At 40.3% G+C, this 16,747-nt stretch overlaps 1 protein-coding gene across 1 annotated transcript in view; it reads right to left on the bottom strand.

Moving 5' to 3' along the window:
• Nucleotides 1–15,563, bottom strand: part of IPO5 (importin 5) — a 40,803-nt gene extending 25,240 nt beyond the window's left edge. The window contains exons 1-8 of the mRNA XM_032611364.1: nucleotides 15,364–15,563; nucleotides 9,438–9,518; nucleotides 6,813–7,005; nucleotides 5,138–5,240; nucleotides 3,653–3,749; nucleotides 3,330–3,434; nucleotides 894–1,016; nucleotides 687–807 (exon numbers count right to left, since the gene is read on the bottom strand). Coding sequence (XP_032467255.1) covers nucleotides 687–807; nucleotides 894–1,016; nucleotides 3,330–3,434; nucleotides 3,653–3,749; nucleotides 5,138–5,240; nucleotides 6,813–7,005; nucleotides 9,438–9,518; nucleotides 15,364–15,453 — 913 coding nt within the window. The 5' untranslated portion in view covers nucleotides 15,454–15,563. The remainder of the gene's footprint in view (nucleotides 1–686; nucleotides 808–893; nucleotides 1,017–3,329; nucleotides 3,435–3,652; nucleotides 3,750–5,137; nucleotides 5,241–6,812; nucleotides 7,006–9,437; nucleotides 9,519–15,363) is intronic.
• Nucleotides 15,564–16,747: the final 1,184 nt, after the last annotated feature.

Genomic DNA, 16,747 nt, shown 5'->3' with positions numbered 1-16,747 from the left:
ATTATTTCACGTTTAATCAACCGAGAATTGGGTTTCATAAAATATTTGAAGTTGGGATATGTTTTTCCCATAGAAATAACCAGTTGTGCCAACGACCTTTGATGAATTACCTTTTTAAGTCCATTCTGTCTCCATATGAGTGGATCTGCTCCTGGACCCTTTCGTTCTATCCAACTCATCTATTACCTGCACCATCAACAAACTCTAAATCGTCATAGCTGACAGGCAAGATCTGTACTTTATTCATCAAAATTGTCTTGGCTACTCCAGGCCCTATGTTCTTCCACACAAATTTTAGAATCAATCTTATCATGACCAACTCTATTGGGATTCTGGCTAAAATTGTATTGAATTTTTAGGTTAATTTGAGGAGGACTAATATTTGCTTCTGCTATTAGTCTTTCAATGCGTCATCCAATTTTCCCCATAGAGGTCCTGTACATCTTTCGATCTACTTCCAGGTATTATAAGTCATGCCTGCTATTCTGAGGTTTCAGGGTGCTGTAGCACGGCCATCATGTTGGGTCCATGCAGTTAAGAATGTACAAGTGCATTTCCCCAGAATCACCCGAGTTTGAAAGGACATTCCTTCTACCAACAGAATCTGTAGACTTGCACAACTCTCAGCAAACTTATCCAACCATTTTGCCACCGTAACACCAACTACTTAAAGACTTTTGACTTACTAGTCTGTGCAACAATATTGGTATGTTTTCTTAACATAGCAGCTGCAGTCTCAGAGAGGGTCACAATTACTTCAAGGGCAAGCTGGCGTTGCATATTATTGAGGCTGGTGTCTCCACACAACTACAAAAAAAGACATACTTGTATACATTTAGTAGTTTATTCACGGAAAATAAGAAACGGAACATTTACCTAAGTATTTAATTTACCTTCAGACTTAGCTGTAAAGTTGCTTCCAAATGAGGACGTAAATACTTTGGAACAGTGTCCGCAATCTCAACAAGGGATTTTAGGACCGAATCATCATTCTGGTAGCATGAGTCATTTACAGCCTAGAAAAGGTGAAATAAATAAGGTCTGTGTTCAAGAGTCACTTTATGATGCCTCATTGGCCAGAACATCAAGAGGCAGACAACAAAGAAATACTAGTATTCTTTTTCACTGAGTAATAACTTAGCAATCAACATTATGCAGATATTCTACCTACAACCACATATATATTTTCCTTTTGCCTAATGTTAACTAGAAACACATAAAGATTTAAACCTAAGTAAAAATTAAAACCAGTGCAACTATAATAACCACAACACTTAAGACTGGCAAAGAATTTTTTCATGACCAGAAGGAATCCCTTTTTCTCTGTCCTTCCAATACCCACACATATAGTAAATACTAGATTCTATGATACATTTAAAGTGTCCAATATCACCCGATTTATTTCTCTTTGATGTCAAGTTTGGTCACTGTGGAATTTAAGTATGCATTTTGTATCTACCTTTGCCTATTTCAGAGTCACAACTCCTAAAAGTTCTGGCTAACATTTTACCTTATTCTAAATTCAGAGGAAGAAAAATCTGAAATTAGACTTAAATAGTGTGTAACTCAAGACTTGTAGATAAGGGACTTCCCTGGTGGCGCAGTGGTTAAGAATCCACCTGCCAATGCAAGGGACGTGGGTTTGAGCCCTGGTCTGGGATGATCCCACATGCCGCAAAGTAACTAAGCCCGTGAGCCACAACTACTGAGCCTGTGTGCCTAGAGCCCGTGCTCTGCAACAAGAGAAGCCACCACAATGAGAAGCCCGCACACCACAACGAAGAGTAGCCCCTGCTCGCTGCAACTAGAGAAAGCCCGCATGCAGCAACGAAGACCCAAGGCAGCCAAAAATAAATAAAATTTAAAAAAAGGACTTGTAGATAATCAACTACTAAAACAATAGAATGTTTCATCAGTTAATGTTTTGTCATTGACCTAAACTATCTTTTCAGCTTACTAGCACGGGGAAAAAAGTTTCTACTAAGTTCTGGTAATAACTCTATCACATATGAACCTTTAGTTTTAGCTCCCCTAAATCCTCTCTAACCTGGTCCTCAGCAGGGGCACTATTCCTCTCAGGAGGTGCTTCTTGGTTGTCACAGATTGAGGAAATGCAAAGGCCAGGGGTACTATATGTCCTACAGCTGTGACACAAATGCTTACGAAGAACTCAATTGACTTTCTTATCATGCATCTTGCATGACTATGCCAGACACTTACGTAAATGAAAAACTCATTTATAATGATCTGAACCTAGAACCTAACTCACAAATTATTTTTTGCCTGGTTTTAATGTACCATGATGTCCCCACCCCCCAAAAAATGTAAATACTGTATAAATTGAGAAGGAATACATATTTTGTTTTGTCCAGAACTTCACCATTTCTGGAAATCACCAGTTCAAATCACCAACAGTAACAGAAATCATGATGTTCGAACCGCCGATGATACCTCTGTATCAGTCCACATTTTTTGCTACTGCATTTGTATAGATCACTTAGAAATCATCCAGTCTACTATGTCTTTGTTGCGGTCAGGCCCTAGCATTTATATGTGGAAAAGCATGCCATTTTATTAGACATTACTTTCTATTTTTTTCTTTGTATCCACTTAAGGCCATACATTGATATTTTAAAAACTTGTATGTGTACATGAATTGTTACTATGCATTTCATTTTAAGAAAGACTATGGAAAGTTATAAAATACTTGTTATAAAGGGGGTTTGAGGGCTGACTAGGTTGAGCATAACTACTCTAACTCACCCAAGCTTACTTCACTTTCTGATTGAGGCAGATGTCCTTAAAATAATGGAATCCAATAATGTCAACTAACCATAAACTACTTACTTTATAAGACAAACTGTTACAAGCCCTGTATTTAACAGTAAGGACTGCAGTCCAATTGGGGTTGCAATTGTGCATGATTTCACCACTTACCAACACTGAGACCGTGGGCAAGTTTCTTACCCTCTCCTCCTTAGTTTCTCCTTATGTAAAACTGGGCATTACATTTCATAGGTTATTTCGTTGTTCTAATGGAAATAACCTATGTGATTACATATTCAATAATAAACATAAATTGCTCATATCATTTGCCTTATAGAAAAAATCTGAAACTACGAGACCAAAGGTCTATCAAAGACAAAAGATATCAACTCAATGGGGACAGAGATTTGCGTGTTTTGTTCACTGCTGTATCCCCAGCTGGCACATAGTAGGCAACAAATATTTATTGAATAAATGAATGCATTACAGAACTCTGATGAGAATGTAAGCAACAGAAAACCACTAAGGATATAATTATCACCTATTCTAAACTGTTTTCTTACCTGTAAGAATCCGGGTAACAAGTCTGCAAAATGTTTGAAAAGGGCAACATTATGTTCGTTTGCAAGTATAAATGCAGCGGTAGCTCTAGCAGATAATGTCCTGATCTAAAATGAAGAGAGTAAAAATGCCAAACATGAGAAATTCTTAATAGATGCAAGTTCAAGTTTTCTTACTCAAGATGAAAATTTTCTTTATCAGTAAAACTAGTAGTTATATTTTAAAGTATAAAAGCAAAGACGATCTCCAAACACATAGATTTCTTTCACAAGTTAGGTGCTATATTAAATTAGGTATTAATATTAACGGAATTGAAATTATTTACCGATGGATGTTCCTGATCTTGCATACACTGAACTAACATCCGTTTGATGACGTCTAAATAGTGCTGCTGTTGATTTCCAAAAATTCCAGGAAAGTTCCTGAAAAAATGATCCAAGGTATCCTTTAAAAACCACATTATAGGGGCTTCCCTGGTGGCGCAGTGGTTAAGAATCCACCTGCCAGTGCAGGGGACACGGGTTCGAGCCCTGGTCCGGGAAGATCCCACATGCCGCGGAGCAACTAAGCCCGTGCGCCACAACTACTGAGCCTGTGCTCTAGAGCCTGCGAGCCACAACTACTGAAGCCCGCTTGCCTAGAGCCTATGCTCCGCAACAAGAGAAGCCACTGCAATGAGAAGCCCGCGCACCGCAACAAAGAGTAGCCCCCGCTCGCCGCAACTAGAGAAAGTTCGTGCACAGCAATGAAGACCAAACGCAGCCAAAAATAAAATAAATTTATTAAAAAAAAAAACTACATTATACATCTAATTACGTGTCTAACTGACTTAAAAGTTGACATTAATCCTTAAGGCTGGACTTCATCTACCCATTTTCCAAGCAATCCTATTTTGGGGTCAGGTGAACAGAAAACAAACACAGTGAAATCAATCGGACTGGGAGTAGAGGCGACCCAGGTGCACACCCATCCCAGCTCTCTGCTTTATCCTTATCACTCTGTCTCAGGGGGAAGCTGACCTGAAGTGCAGGATGGGACAAGAGCAAGCACAAGGGTTCAGGTGGTAACTGTAATGACCATGCTCACAATCAACTCTCAGCCTTGGTGATCCAGGCAGTCCAAGTTCTGCTCTATTTTAAATGTGGTAAATAATTAAACTAAATACTTTTACTTAATTCTCCAATTTGGACTACTGATATAAAGATACACTTGACAACTAAAATAGAAAATGGTGTAATATCTAGTCTTAAGGTAGATCTCTAAAAAAATGTATATGATCTTGATAAGTTATAAATTCAACTGTACATTTTAAATGCAGAACTGTACAGTAGGCCAAACTTTTTAAAATGCAGTTAATCATTTAATTCTAAACTTAGATCATTTACTTATAAATGAGGTTATTAAAATATGTTTTTCTAAAGCTTGGTCATAGAAGACCCAGAAGACAGTGGGGATTCACCAGCATTTTCTTTCTCTTCTTCCAGATGCCATTATTAAAGTGGCTTTCTAAAAGCTACAGCTGGTACTGTGTCAATCTCCTAAGGAAGAAACCGTCCCAGAAATTTTTTCAGAATCAGAAAAGACAAAGGAAAGAAATAAAATTGCAGAGAATCCCCGTATACAAAAAAGGATCATAATGGAAAATGAAAAGCTTTGTTCTTTTCAATTTTGCTTCCAACACAAATACAAAGCTTATCTAAAGGCATTATTTAAGGCTAAAAAGTTAAGCTAGACTAAAATAATCAATTAAAATGTGCTTTGGGCACTCATAACATTAAATTTCCCCCCCAAATTAGATCAATGTGTATACCAGAAAATATGAAGGGCAGCTTCCCGCAGTCCCACATTTTGAGAGCTGACTGAATCGAAAAGGAACTTCAGACCTTCAGGCCATTGGTTGTTGCCATCCTCATCTAAAAGGAAAGAAATCCAGGCATAACCTGTGTAAATCAAAACTTCAAAATATCAAGAGTGAATCCTTTCATTTCGTAAGGCTCATTCAAAATATGTGGCTGTAGAAAATGTCACCCGTTCTATGTTTTTACAAAAATTCCAATAAAATCAAGTCCTTCCACCATAAACTGGCATTATAATCTAGTAAAAGCAATTGTGTGCATCTGGGTTACATAAGCACAGACTATCAGCAGTGGTTATTTCTCAGGAGTGGGATCTGGAGAAAAGGAAGCACACTTTGACTACTGGACTGGTTGAATCTTTCATACGTACTATTTGTTATTAAAGAGTTTAAAAAGCAGGCAAAGCCAATATTTGGTAACAAGTCTTAAAACCAAAATATTTATTACTTGCAAACTGGAGGATGGGAATGGGAATCCCAGAGCTGTGCTCGCGCTGTGCAGTTTTAAGCACTAGAGGATGTTATCAATGTGTTTATGTTTTAACAAGATTTTAAAATACAGACTTTTGTGATACTTTGTGATAAAAATGAACACCACAAAAATCTACTGTACCAGTTAAGAGACTCACTGGTTTTATTGTCACAAAGAACTTCAGAGTTATAGAAAATACAGATGAGCTACGCATTAAAAAAAAAAAAAATTTCGCCCCCACTTGCTGAACTTCTGAAGTGAGTAGCATGCTGACAAAAACATTTATGGAGAGAGCACTTCGAAACATTCTGGAAATGCTTCCATTATTAAGTGATTTAGAGTTAGAAATGATGTAATCTAGAAAAATTCCTATCTGCACACTTAAAAAACTTGAAAATAGAACTTCCCAAGTTAGTTAAAAAAAATTCAAGTTTCTGTGGGTTTAGAACTTACTTAATATATAAAAACGTAACGTTTCCTATTAGTTTTTAAGAATTTGTTGTATCAGTAAGTTGAATTGAACATCTGCATTACTAGTAGTGGAGATTAAAAAGTCGTGTCATAATTTACTAAGCACAACTAGCAAAATTCTCCCAGTTAGCCTTATCTCAGTGAGGTACTCTTTTCAACCTTAAAAAATGCCGCCTAAATGAACCAAGTTTAAAATCACATGTATGAATCTGTCAAAAAAAATAACACAGCATATCCAATTATATCATTAATGTTTTTAGTGAGACCAAAAAGAGTCTGGCTGCAGATAAAATGCATTTTTAGGTGTTTTCATTTACCTTATCCTCTAAAAATATTTCTGGGTATTTAATAATGAACTATAGTAGTATAATAAGCATATGTGCTTAATTCATAAACACAACTTGAACAGCAAAAAACCACCTGGAGGGCTTCCCTGGTGGCGCGGTGGTTGGGAGTCCGCCTGTCAATGCAGGGGACACGGGTTCGTGCCCCGGTCTGGGAAGATCCCACATGCCGCGGAGCGGCTGGGCCCGTGAGCCATGGCCGCTGAGCCTGCGCGTCCGGAGCCTGCGCTCCACAACGGGAGAGGCCACAACAGTGAGAGGCCCGCGTACCGCAAAAAAAAAAAAAAGATATATGTACTCATTTTCTTCAATAACATAATGATAAACGTATTTGCACACATACCTATCAAATTCCTGGCCAGCTCTGCAGCAATATCACAAATTTTTTTCCTCATGCTAGACTGTGTTTCCATTTGAATAATCATTAGTAGCTCACTCTTGATGGCAGTCTGAACATCAGTGGGGAGAGTTGGATAGACTTCGTCAAATGCAGAGGACAAAAGACGTCTTAGGAGAACGGCAGCCATTTGTCTAGCCTATAAATAGGTAACACTGTTAATAACTTGGTGTCTTACTGGAGAAAAAATTTCCAACAAGCTACATTCACTCTGCCATCGATGTACTTTACTATTCTAGTTTTACAATTCATTTCAAAAGCATTTTGTTAGAGTTTTAAAACAAATAATAGGTAAAATACATAAAAATCTTTCTAATCACATCAGTCTACTGTACAGAAAATGCCACACAAAAGCTGTTTGTTTATAGCTGAGGAAAAGCCTTGAACATATTAGATCTTGAATAGGAACACATATCTCAGCAATGATAAACCTGTCTTTAATTCTTATTTTAAATATTTTCTTTGGAGAAAAACAAATCTTAATATAAATCACAAACCCTATAAAATGCTCTTTTCTTACTTCCCTATCTGGCTCTCATTCTAGTGAATAAAGTACCTTTCCTACTTAATCTTATGCTCCCAGCCTGGCCAATCTTACTGTATCATCGCCCTTTCATTAGCCTCTTAGATAAAGCGCTATCAAATCCATTTATCTGGGACTTCCCTGGTGGTGCAGTGGTTAAGACTCCTGCCAATGCAGGGGACACGTGTTCGAGCCCTGGTCCAGGAAGATCCCACATGCCGCGGACCAACGAAGCCCGTGCGCCACAACTACTGAGCCTGTGAGCCACAACTACTGAAGTCCATGTACCTAGAGCCTGTGCTCCACAACAAGAGAAGCCACTGCAATAAGCCCACGGACCACAACGAAGAGTAGCTCCCGCTCGCCACAACTAGAGAAAGCCCGTGCACAGCAACGAAGACCCAACTCAGCCAAAAATAAATTAATTTTAAAAATCCATTTATCTTTATACTTCATCCATGCAAACAAACATCACAAGTTCCCCATATCTAAAAAGCCCTAATATCAATGTGTATATTCTTATCCCATTTTCAGATTTGTAAAATGTATTTCAATTTGGCACTTTCTGTATAATATTCATTCAGAGTATCAAAAGAAAAGCTGAGACAAATGCCATTCTAAAATTTTATCATAAAAAGTCAATAAACCATTGAAAATATTAAACCCGATTTTTCATGTTCTTTTTTTCTGGACTGCAGGTACTCATTATCACTATAATTACTTTGAGACTATGACCAACAACAACAAAAAGAATTAAACCATACAAATAAAATTTGCCATTTTTTCCCCTCCATTTACTTCTCACTGAGAAATCTTATTTGAATCACTTCTGGCTGATAGCAAACTTTCTAAAAATTTTAATTTATGCTTTACAAAGGATTCAGAGAGGTTAAACAGTGGTTAAGATTGGTGCAATTCTTCTCACACATACACTGAATCATGAAGATGCTGAGGCTAGTTCATAATCATCTAATTCCTAAGTCAAAGCAGGATCTAAATAGGGTTCAAAACAGGCTTTTAGAAATAAAATTCAATAATTTTCACAATATTCTTGGCTTTAAAACTTGTTTTGCAGCTAACCTGCATCAATCTTCAAGAATTAAAATAGCCAACTATTTTAGAGATTTAAGTTACTTCTATTTTTATCCTCATATTTGACATTTATTTTGAATTAAAGAAAAACAGTATGTTACAAAGGTGAAGAAGTGCCTTTTGTCACCTGTTTTAAAAAAAAACTAGGGCACTTTATTATAGTGTTTTCTAGGTGTTATCAGAAAACACTAAATTGCCAGTTTAAACTGACTAAAAGAAGGCAGGTGTAACATTATATAGGATTTAGTGTGACTTCATTTCCATCATATGTTAATATAAGCATTTTACATATAGTGTGACTGTTAGCAATGAAGTCTCACTTTACAAATTCTAATGCAATGTTTCGTAGGTGGAGTAAGTTTTCTACACTTGGGTATTTTGATGCCTTTTCCATAAGAGAGGATTTTCAATTAACTATATACAAGGATATTACTTTTGAGAAAAAGCAGCTAAATGCAGAGAAGCAGTAACAGACTATAAATTTGAATTTAGTACAGTAATTTGCTGAAAACCATGATTTTTAAAGGATTCTAACAAAGTGTGTCTTTGTCCTTACACATCTGTAGCACGTTTTCTTCACCACCCAGAAATAGCTATAAGCATAAAAGTTTTAAAGACAAAAAGTATTTTTTCATTTGGCAATACATTAAAACACTGAATGAATTCAATTTCCTCCTCTAGAATGAATTGTTCCAAGGAAGAAAAATTTTTATAGCTACCAAAAAAATAACTTACATTTAATAATTTTTATGTAATCATCTTATATGGAAAAAAAGAAATTCTCATTTTTAATACAGAGTATTTCAAAAAAATTGTAACTCCAAAGTAGCTTTTAGCAAAGAATTAAGTTCAGAGTTCTGGTATGCAGTAAACAGCAGTTCTCATTACCCACTCTGAGGACTATCTAATACCCGACTGTTTGTAAGAAAGTTACATTCAAAGAATTGAAGTAGTACCTCCTCAGCAGCTGTTGTATTTCTGATAGCTTGTAAAAGGAATGTGATCTTCGACTGGCCTGGGATATTCTCATAGGTTTCCTACATGAAAAAGAAAAACAGTAAAGGTTAGAATATCATGTTAGAAAATGTCCTGAGTACACCATTAATAGAACTGAAAGGAAGAGCAGGAAAGATCCATGCATGAGGAGTCAAACAACCTAGGTATGGTGTGAAAGTTTTCTCCTGTGAAAAGAACATACTTCAGACAAGTCAGGAAAGACGATGCTGAAGAAGTTACTTATCAAGTTCCTTTCCACCTTTGTCTCTTAACTAGATTTTTCTAATGTATGTGCACATTTTCTTACCTTAGGCTCCTCTGTGATTAACAAAACTCAAGGCCTAAGAGAACCAAAAACTTGACCAGCGTTGAGCTACCATGCTGTGAAGTGCTCACTCAATATCCTCTTACATCATGGAAACTGCTTATCTTGTCAACATTTTTTAGACCAAATGATGTAGAATTGGTTCAAGTTACTATTTAACAACCACCAGAGAAATACCCTAAGATGAAGCAAGTCAGAGAAAGGGCAAATATTCAACTTCTTTATGCTACATTTTCTTTCAAGCAAAGATTATACCGAAACCATATTATATACGTAAACAAATGAATATGGTCAGGAGAAAGTTGGCCAGGAAACTTAATATCATTTCAATAAATCTAGACATCTAGGTTTTGTGACTCAGGACACTTCTTTCCTTCTCCAATAATAACGTAAAATGAGAGCAAATTGTTTAATAGTAAAAAACAAAATTGACGGCAATTAAAAGGTAGATAGAGCGGATACAAAAATAAGCCCGAAGTATATGATGTCTACAAAAGTAAACTCAAGTGTAGATTCATGTGCATGCATACAATTTCTAATGTCAGTCTTTTAAGGTGGAAAAGTAATCATTATTTTAAGTACACTTGGAATTGTTTTCCAAGAAGCCTCTTAGTAAATATCCTATTCTCATCTATCCACTTGAAGGTTAATAATGTAGATAACATGTTAATTTCTCAGCTGTCTAAATTCAAAGAGCTTGTCTCCTCTGCTACCATCCTCTATATCTACCTAGTTTCCCTCTAGACAGAGGTGATGAGGACAAGGAAGGGACAACTGTGCTTCTCAGAACCCCTATCTCCCATTTACCTAGTGCTCTGTGGCATCCCTGGGATACTGACAGATAAGAAAATAAAGGCTCAGAAGTTAAATGACTTGCTCAAGGTCACAGACAATAAATAGAAGAAAGAATTCTGTTCTTCCGAGGCCAGCTGTACCCAAAATCTCCCTGACACTGAATGCTCCCTCTGGGTTTCACCTCTGGGGCCTGACTCCACTAAACAACCAGTTCTATTTAGGCAGTGCTATACAGTTTTCAAACTTCTCAAACATATCTGAATCTGAGGAAGAACACATTTTGGGGAAAGGACAATTCAAAATCTTCTGATGACCTCAAGTTCCCCTCTAGTACATAAGCACACAGGAACATAATAATGCTGAAAACTGTGACAAAAAGTTTTCACAGCTGAGAAGATGGTCTGAATTTACTTATCCAGAAATAATAATTTATGTAAAGATACCTACAAGATGATTGCAAAAATGGATGTACCTTGAGATTTTTCACTTAATCTTTATCAAAGCAACTCAAAAACCAGCAGTTTTTTTTCATTTAAACAAAGTCTCTTACAGTATAATAAAAATGTCTTTTTATTCCTTGTACTAGCTTCGCCCCTAATGCCCTGTAGATGCTATATATGTTTAACACTTAAATTTCCAGTGGTCTAAATCAAGTTTTGGGGATAAAAAAACTCTTCACTAAGATACCAGTCTCAGAAAACTTGTTATAAAAAGTAAGTCAAATAGTAAACTCTATTCCACAACAAATTAAAAGTCAATGGAAGGAGAGTTTAGTATGACATCTGACTCCTGAGAGAGGGTTCTCCCCATTTGATATGTTCCAGCATGGCAATCCAGATCTAGTATTACATTTACACCACGACACTAGTCAAGGATAAAGTCTGGCAAAAAGAACACAGCCATTAAGTCAAAAGAACAACTTTCTCTTAGCCTAAATAGACTGAGCTCCACAAAGACAGAGATGGTGTCTCTTCCTCATGGTATTCCCAGCACCTGGCACATTAGAGTACAGCAAATGCAAAGAATTTTTCTAAGAATATTCCTAGCTCTAGCCCAGGCAGGTTCAATGAATGCTACCAGTGTTATTGCACATAGAAGTTCATTCCGTTTGATACCACCATACACAATCCCACAATGGAAAGCACAGTTCATCCCCCAGCCCCAGAAAGGAAAAATGCCAAAATGCACTCATCTCACTCATTCCATAAATATTTATGGCAAGCCTCCATGTATATGGAAATGTAAAGATGGGACAAACAACTTTTACCTAGGAAACACCCTGGTTCCTCAAAAATCAGGTAAAATTTTCAATACATTGACCTCTTGCAATTCAAATCTCACTAATGAAGTGCTGTACTACAATCAATGAGGAACAAGTCAATGGAAAAAACTGGGAATATAAAATCCATGCATATGATTAGTGATTACTCAAGCTTATGTCATATAGAAATGTCTCGTCATGAATGCCATGGACATTCAACTCTGGAATGCCTGTCAATTATCAACGTATTCATGTTAATTATTAAATTTTTGAGACTTACGGGCATTTAAATCATTTCTTCAAATACCAGAAATTTTTTTTTTTTTTTTTTTTTTGCGGTACGCGGGCCTCTCACTGTTGTGGCCTCTCCCGTTGCGGAGCACAGGCTCCGGACGCGCAGGCTCAGCAGCCATGGCTCACGGGCCCAGCCGCTCTGCGGCATGTGGGATCTTCCCGGACCGGGGCACGAACCCGTGTCCCCTGCATCGGCAGGCCGACTCTCAACCACTGAGCCACCAGGGGCGCCCCATTTTTTTTTTGTAAAGTTAAAGAGAAAAATCCTTTAAGATTTAATAGAAATAAAATATAAAGCCTACCAAATGGTTTATACAATGGAAAAAGTTTTATGACTTTTTAAAGTTTTGAAGCCATTCAGTGATTTCAACAATATATAACAATAAGTCTTTTACTGTACTTGATTTCATATTTGAATATAAAACAAGTCACCTTAGTCAACAGTTTGGTATTTATGTGTCAACTAAGTATTTTTATTTTGACTGAGTAAATTACAAAGATATTTACTGAGCCCTTGCCAATCCTTTACTTCAGAAAAAATTCTGTATTTGCTATATCAGACTGTAATGCTCAATTTTATTTAGTTTGATCACTTATAAAGGGCTCATTTCGTACGGCAAAAAAGGGAAAAATGTGGTATTAAGGTATTGTTATGTGCGGCCATTTCTTTTTCAAATATTTTGCTTTCCTAAGAAGCTCTATTTACAGGCCAGATTAGTACTATATTACATGGTGCTAGGGAGCTTCCCCTCAAACATTTACCTTTTTTTCTGTCAAATTAAGAAAATTCTATATTATAGTACTTAGTTTACATATTAATACAGTCCCAGGATATACAATGAAAGTAAAATTATAGTAACTTAATGTTTTCACTCAGAATAAAAAGACTAAGAATAACAGTACTTATTTTCAATTGTTCTTTATGAGAAAATGTGCTGAATGCTGCTAACCATCCCCAAATTGATGGGAGTGATAAAAGATTTTCAACAGGCACCAACCGGAATTCAAGCTAAACCAGACATTGGTATTTAGTTCAATAGAAGAGAGATTCCCCACTAGGCTTGACAATAGAGACTTAAGCAACTGGAGGGAAGAGGGAGAATTAAACTAGCTTACTAATTACAATGCTGTTCTGCTTTGTAACACATGGAAATTTCTATTATGGGTTGGGATTAAGAACTTATTTTGGTGAAAAATTACCTCTAGAGTTAGCAGAAAGCATTAAAATGTTTTTATAGGCTCATCACATCCCTCTGATAGCAGTGCAAGCTGATGCAACTAAAAATGCACATCACTTCTAAGGTAAGGACAAATACAACTTTTAAATATTCTACAAATAAACCTGTTAAAGTCTGAAAAGATAATATACATGTACTCCAATGTACAGAATTATTTTTACGAGGACAATGGAAACCTCAACATCCATTCATAGGTGGTTGGTTGAGCATCCATTGCTGCTTTAAAAAAAAACCCTCTTATGTGGCAATGTGAAATATACTGAGTGAAAATTCCAAGTCTGTACAACAGGACGCGTACTATAAGCCCATTCATGTAAAAAAAAAAATCAACGTATACATATACGCCTATAAGGATATTTGCAAGGGAGATTCACAAGACACTTAAAAGTGGTTACCTTTGGGGAATGGCATAAAAAAACTATTTGCAGGGAACTCCCCGGCAGTCCAGTGGTTAGGGCTCAGCACTTTCACTGCCATGGCCAGGGTTCAATCCCTGGCTGGGGAACTAAGATCCCACAAGCCGCGCTGCGAAGCCAAAAAAACACCCAAACTATTTGCAGTTTGAACTTTTACCCTGAATGTGTATAAGAAATGAATTGAAAGTCATTAGGATAAAGTTAATAGTTGTTTAAAGTGCTTTTCATTCAGAACTGAACTTCCAGTGTATTTACTTCACGGGTCATAAAACCACTAAGTATAAGCAGCAGACCCTCCATCTATTTAAAGAATGATGTTGTGATTTAAAAAATAACTATAAAAACTCGTGAATCTAGAAGAGGATTTGCCCCCCAATTTCATTACCTATGCACCAAATAAATTTTTGATCCGTAAGAATATCTGGCTGAACATCCTTCACTGACTCTTATAAAAAATCTTCAGTCACGTGGTTGCAAAGAACTCCATATATAATCAACTTTGAGGATAGGGTCTGATAACGCACTTTACAGGAACTGGAAAATTTCTGCCCTTCCCCTGAAGTGTCTCAAATCGCATCTCAGGGCTTAGTATAACAACAGTCTTCTGCAGAACCAAGTGTGCCTTACAGCTACCTGGTAAATGAACTTGCAGAGACATTTGAAATACTGTCTCTTGAAACTTTATCTACAGCTCCACATTTTGGAGGTCAGGAGCCAGAGGTTGTTAAAAAAAAAAAAGAGAGAGATTCAGGCTAGATTTAGTGAAATTAAACGCTTAAATATATGGCGTTGGCCCAGTTAGACAACGGAAGTCCCAGAACATCCCATTTATGAGACCACAAATCTCTAGAGATCAAAGAGAATGTATCCGAAGGATGGGCAAACTAACGGTGCAAGCTGCTTAGAAAGAAATCCTAACGGCAACTTCACAAAACTGGGGGCGGAGGGGGGAGGGAAATCCGGCTTCTGATGTTAGGAACCAGAACGAGAAAGAGGACTAAATGTAAACAGGTGGAAAGAAGGCGAGAAGGCAAGGCACATTTCAATAGGAAGGGATGGGGAAGCGAGGGGCAGACAGTGTGTGAAGAGTGAGGGGCAGGAGAGAAGCAGGGGTGACGGGTCAGGGAGCAGCCAGGGTTTGGGGGACCACAGCGCTGGGCAGGGTGGGACCACAGTTGGAAGGCCGGGGGAGGCGCCCAGAGGGATAAAGCGGGAAAGGGGCGAAGGGAGCCCCGGGGCCCGCCCCACACCCCACACCCCACCCCGCCGCCCGGCTTCCCCATCTGGGCGGGGGCAGCTTGTCAGCAGCGGCCGCACGTGTGCGCGAGCGGCGACGGGGAGGCAACTGGCGCCGCGGCTGCAAGGGCCGGAAGGGCCCGGGGGGCACCGCTGGGAGCCGACGGCCGACTCACACGTGGGCTGCGCGGCCGCCGCCCGCCCGGCCCGGCCTGCGCCGCCGCGGCTGAGCGGCCAAGGCCCAGCGGGCGGCGTCGCAGGAAGGATCGGCGCGCCGGCCGGGGCGCGGAGTCGGGGGCCGGGGGGGGCGAGCTCGGTTACCTCTGCCTGTTTCCGGACCACATTGTCGGGGCTGAGCAGGTTTCCCAGGAGCAGGTAGAACTGTTGCTGCTCTGCCGCGGCGGCCGCCATTGCGCTAGGCGTGAGAGAGAGAAGGAGGGAGGGGAGACAGGAGCCGTGAGGCGCGCTGGCAGGCCGGCGGGAGGGGCGGGGGCGGGCCCAGCGCGAAGACCGGCACCAGCAGCTACACGGGGCTGGGGGGCCGGGCGGGAAAGGGCGGGGCAAAGGGGAAAGGGGAGGACGGGGCGGGGCCTCGCGACCCCTCACCCCGCCGGGACCGCCAGCGCCGGTGCCCCATTGGCCCTGGGTGCGAGGGGCGGAGCCGAGACCGTCTGCTCGGGGGCCGAGCCGATTGGCCACGCACCCTGCAGTGCCGTCACTGGCTGGGCGCGACCGACCGCCCGGCTTGGCGCGGGCGGTGGCGGGGCGGGGACGTGGTGGCTCGTGTGGCCGCGGCTTGCGTCGCGGGGAAAGCGGGAGGAGCCGGCTGGCGGGCCTGGCGGCGGTGAGGGGCGTGAGGCCCGGCTGGGGAGGAGGGGCCAGCTCCGGAGCGCGGGAGATTTCGGCGCCGCGGGCTGGCAGGTCTCCTCCGCTGCTGCCCGGCAGCCCCTCCCTGCGACCCGAGGAGCGCCCCCAGCCCCAGTCCCCCGGCCCCTGGAGCCCTAGACCCCCCCACCTCAGAGTGGATTTCAAAATCCACTTCCTACTTTAATTCCACCCCCAGCTCCAGAGATCCCTTCATCAGTCAGACCCTCCGACCTCCCCAAGGGCTATGCCTCAGGCCGCCCCTTCCTCCCACCAGGCTCACCAGTGACTCACGCCCTGGCCTTACCCGGAAGAGGGGTTACTCAGGCCCAGGCCCCCCCGCCAGGCCTACCCACTCCCAGCCCGCTGTCGTCCTCAGCGGCCACGTAGCACACTTGCCTCCCCCTCTTCCCACCCCAGGATCCTAGACTATTCCTTTGAATTCCTTGTTTTGGGGTCCCATTCTTTCAATGATAGAGAAAAGTTAAGACCCCCCCGCCTTTCTTAAAGAAACACAGGCTTGTAGGGTTGATTTCTCAATAAATGTTTGATTCACATCCGTCCTTAGGGGCTCAGAGACCTCGTTTCAACTGAAGTAGACTAATGCATAGATAATACCCCAATCTGCCTTTTCTGGAGCTGCCAAAGGCTGAGAGAGCAGTAGTGTTCCAATCAAAGGGCACTTCTCTTGAGCCCCTACTATGTCCAATGCATTGGGTTAAGGTTGACGGTGGAGAAAATAACCCAATTCATTTCTGCCTCAAAAAGACAGTTTCTAGTGAGACGTTTCCGCTCTGAGTGCGATAGAGACTACTACACTTCTGGCCCCTCATAGTATTTG

This window comes from Phocoena sinus, chromosome 18 (genome assembly GCF_008692025.1).
Source record: "Phocoena sinus isolate mPhoSin1 chromosome 18, mPhoSin1.pri, whole genome shotgun sequence".
In the NCBI taxonomy this organism is placed as follows: Eukaryota; Metazoa; Chordata; class Mammalia; order Artiodactyla; family Phocoenidae; genus Phocoena; species Phocoena sinus.
This window is presented reverse-complemented; position numbering and strand designations above follow the sequence as displayed.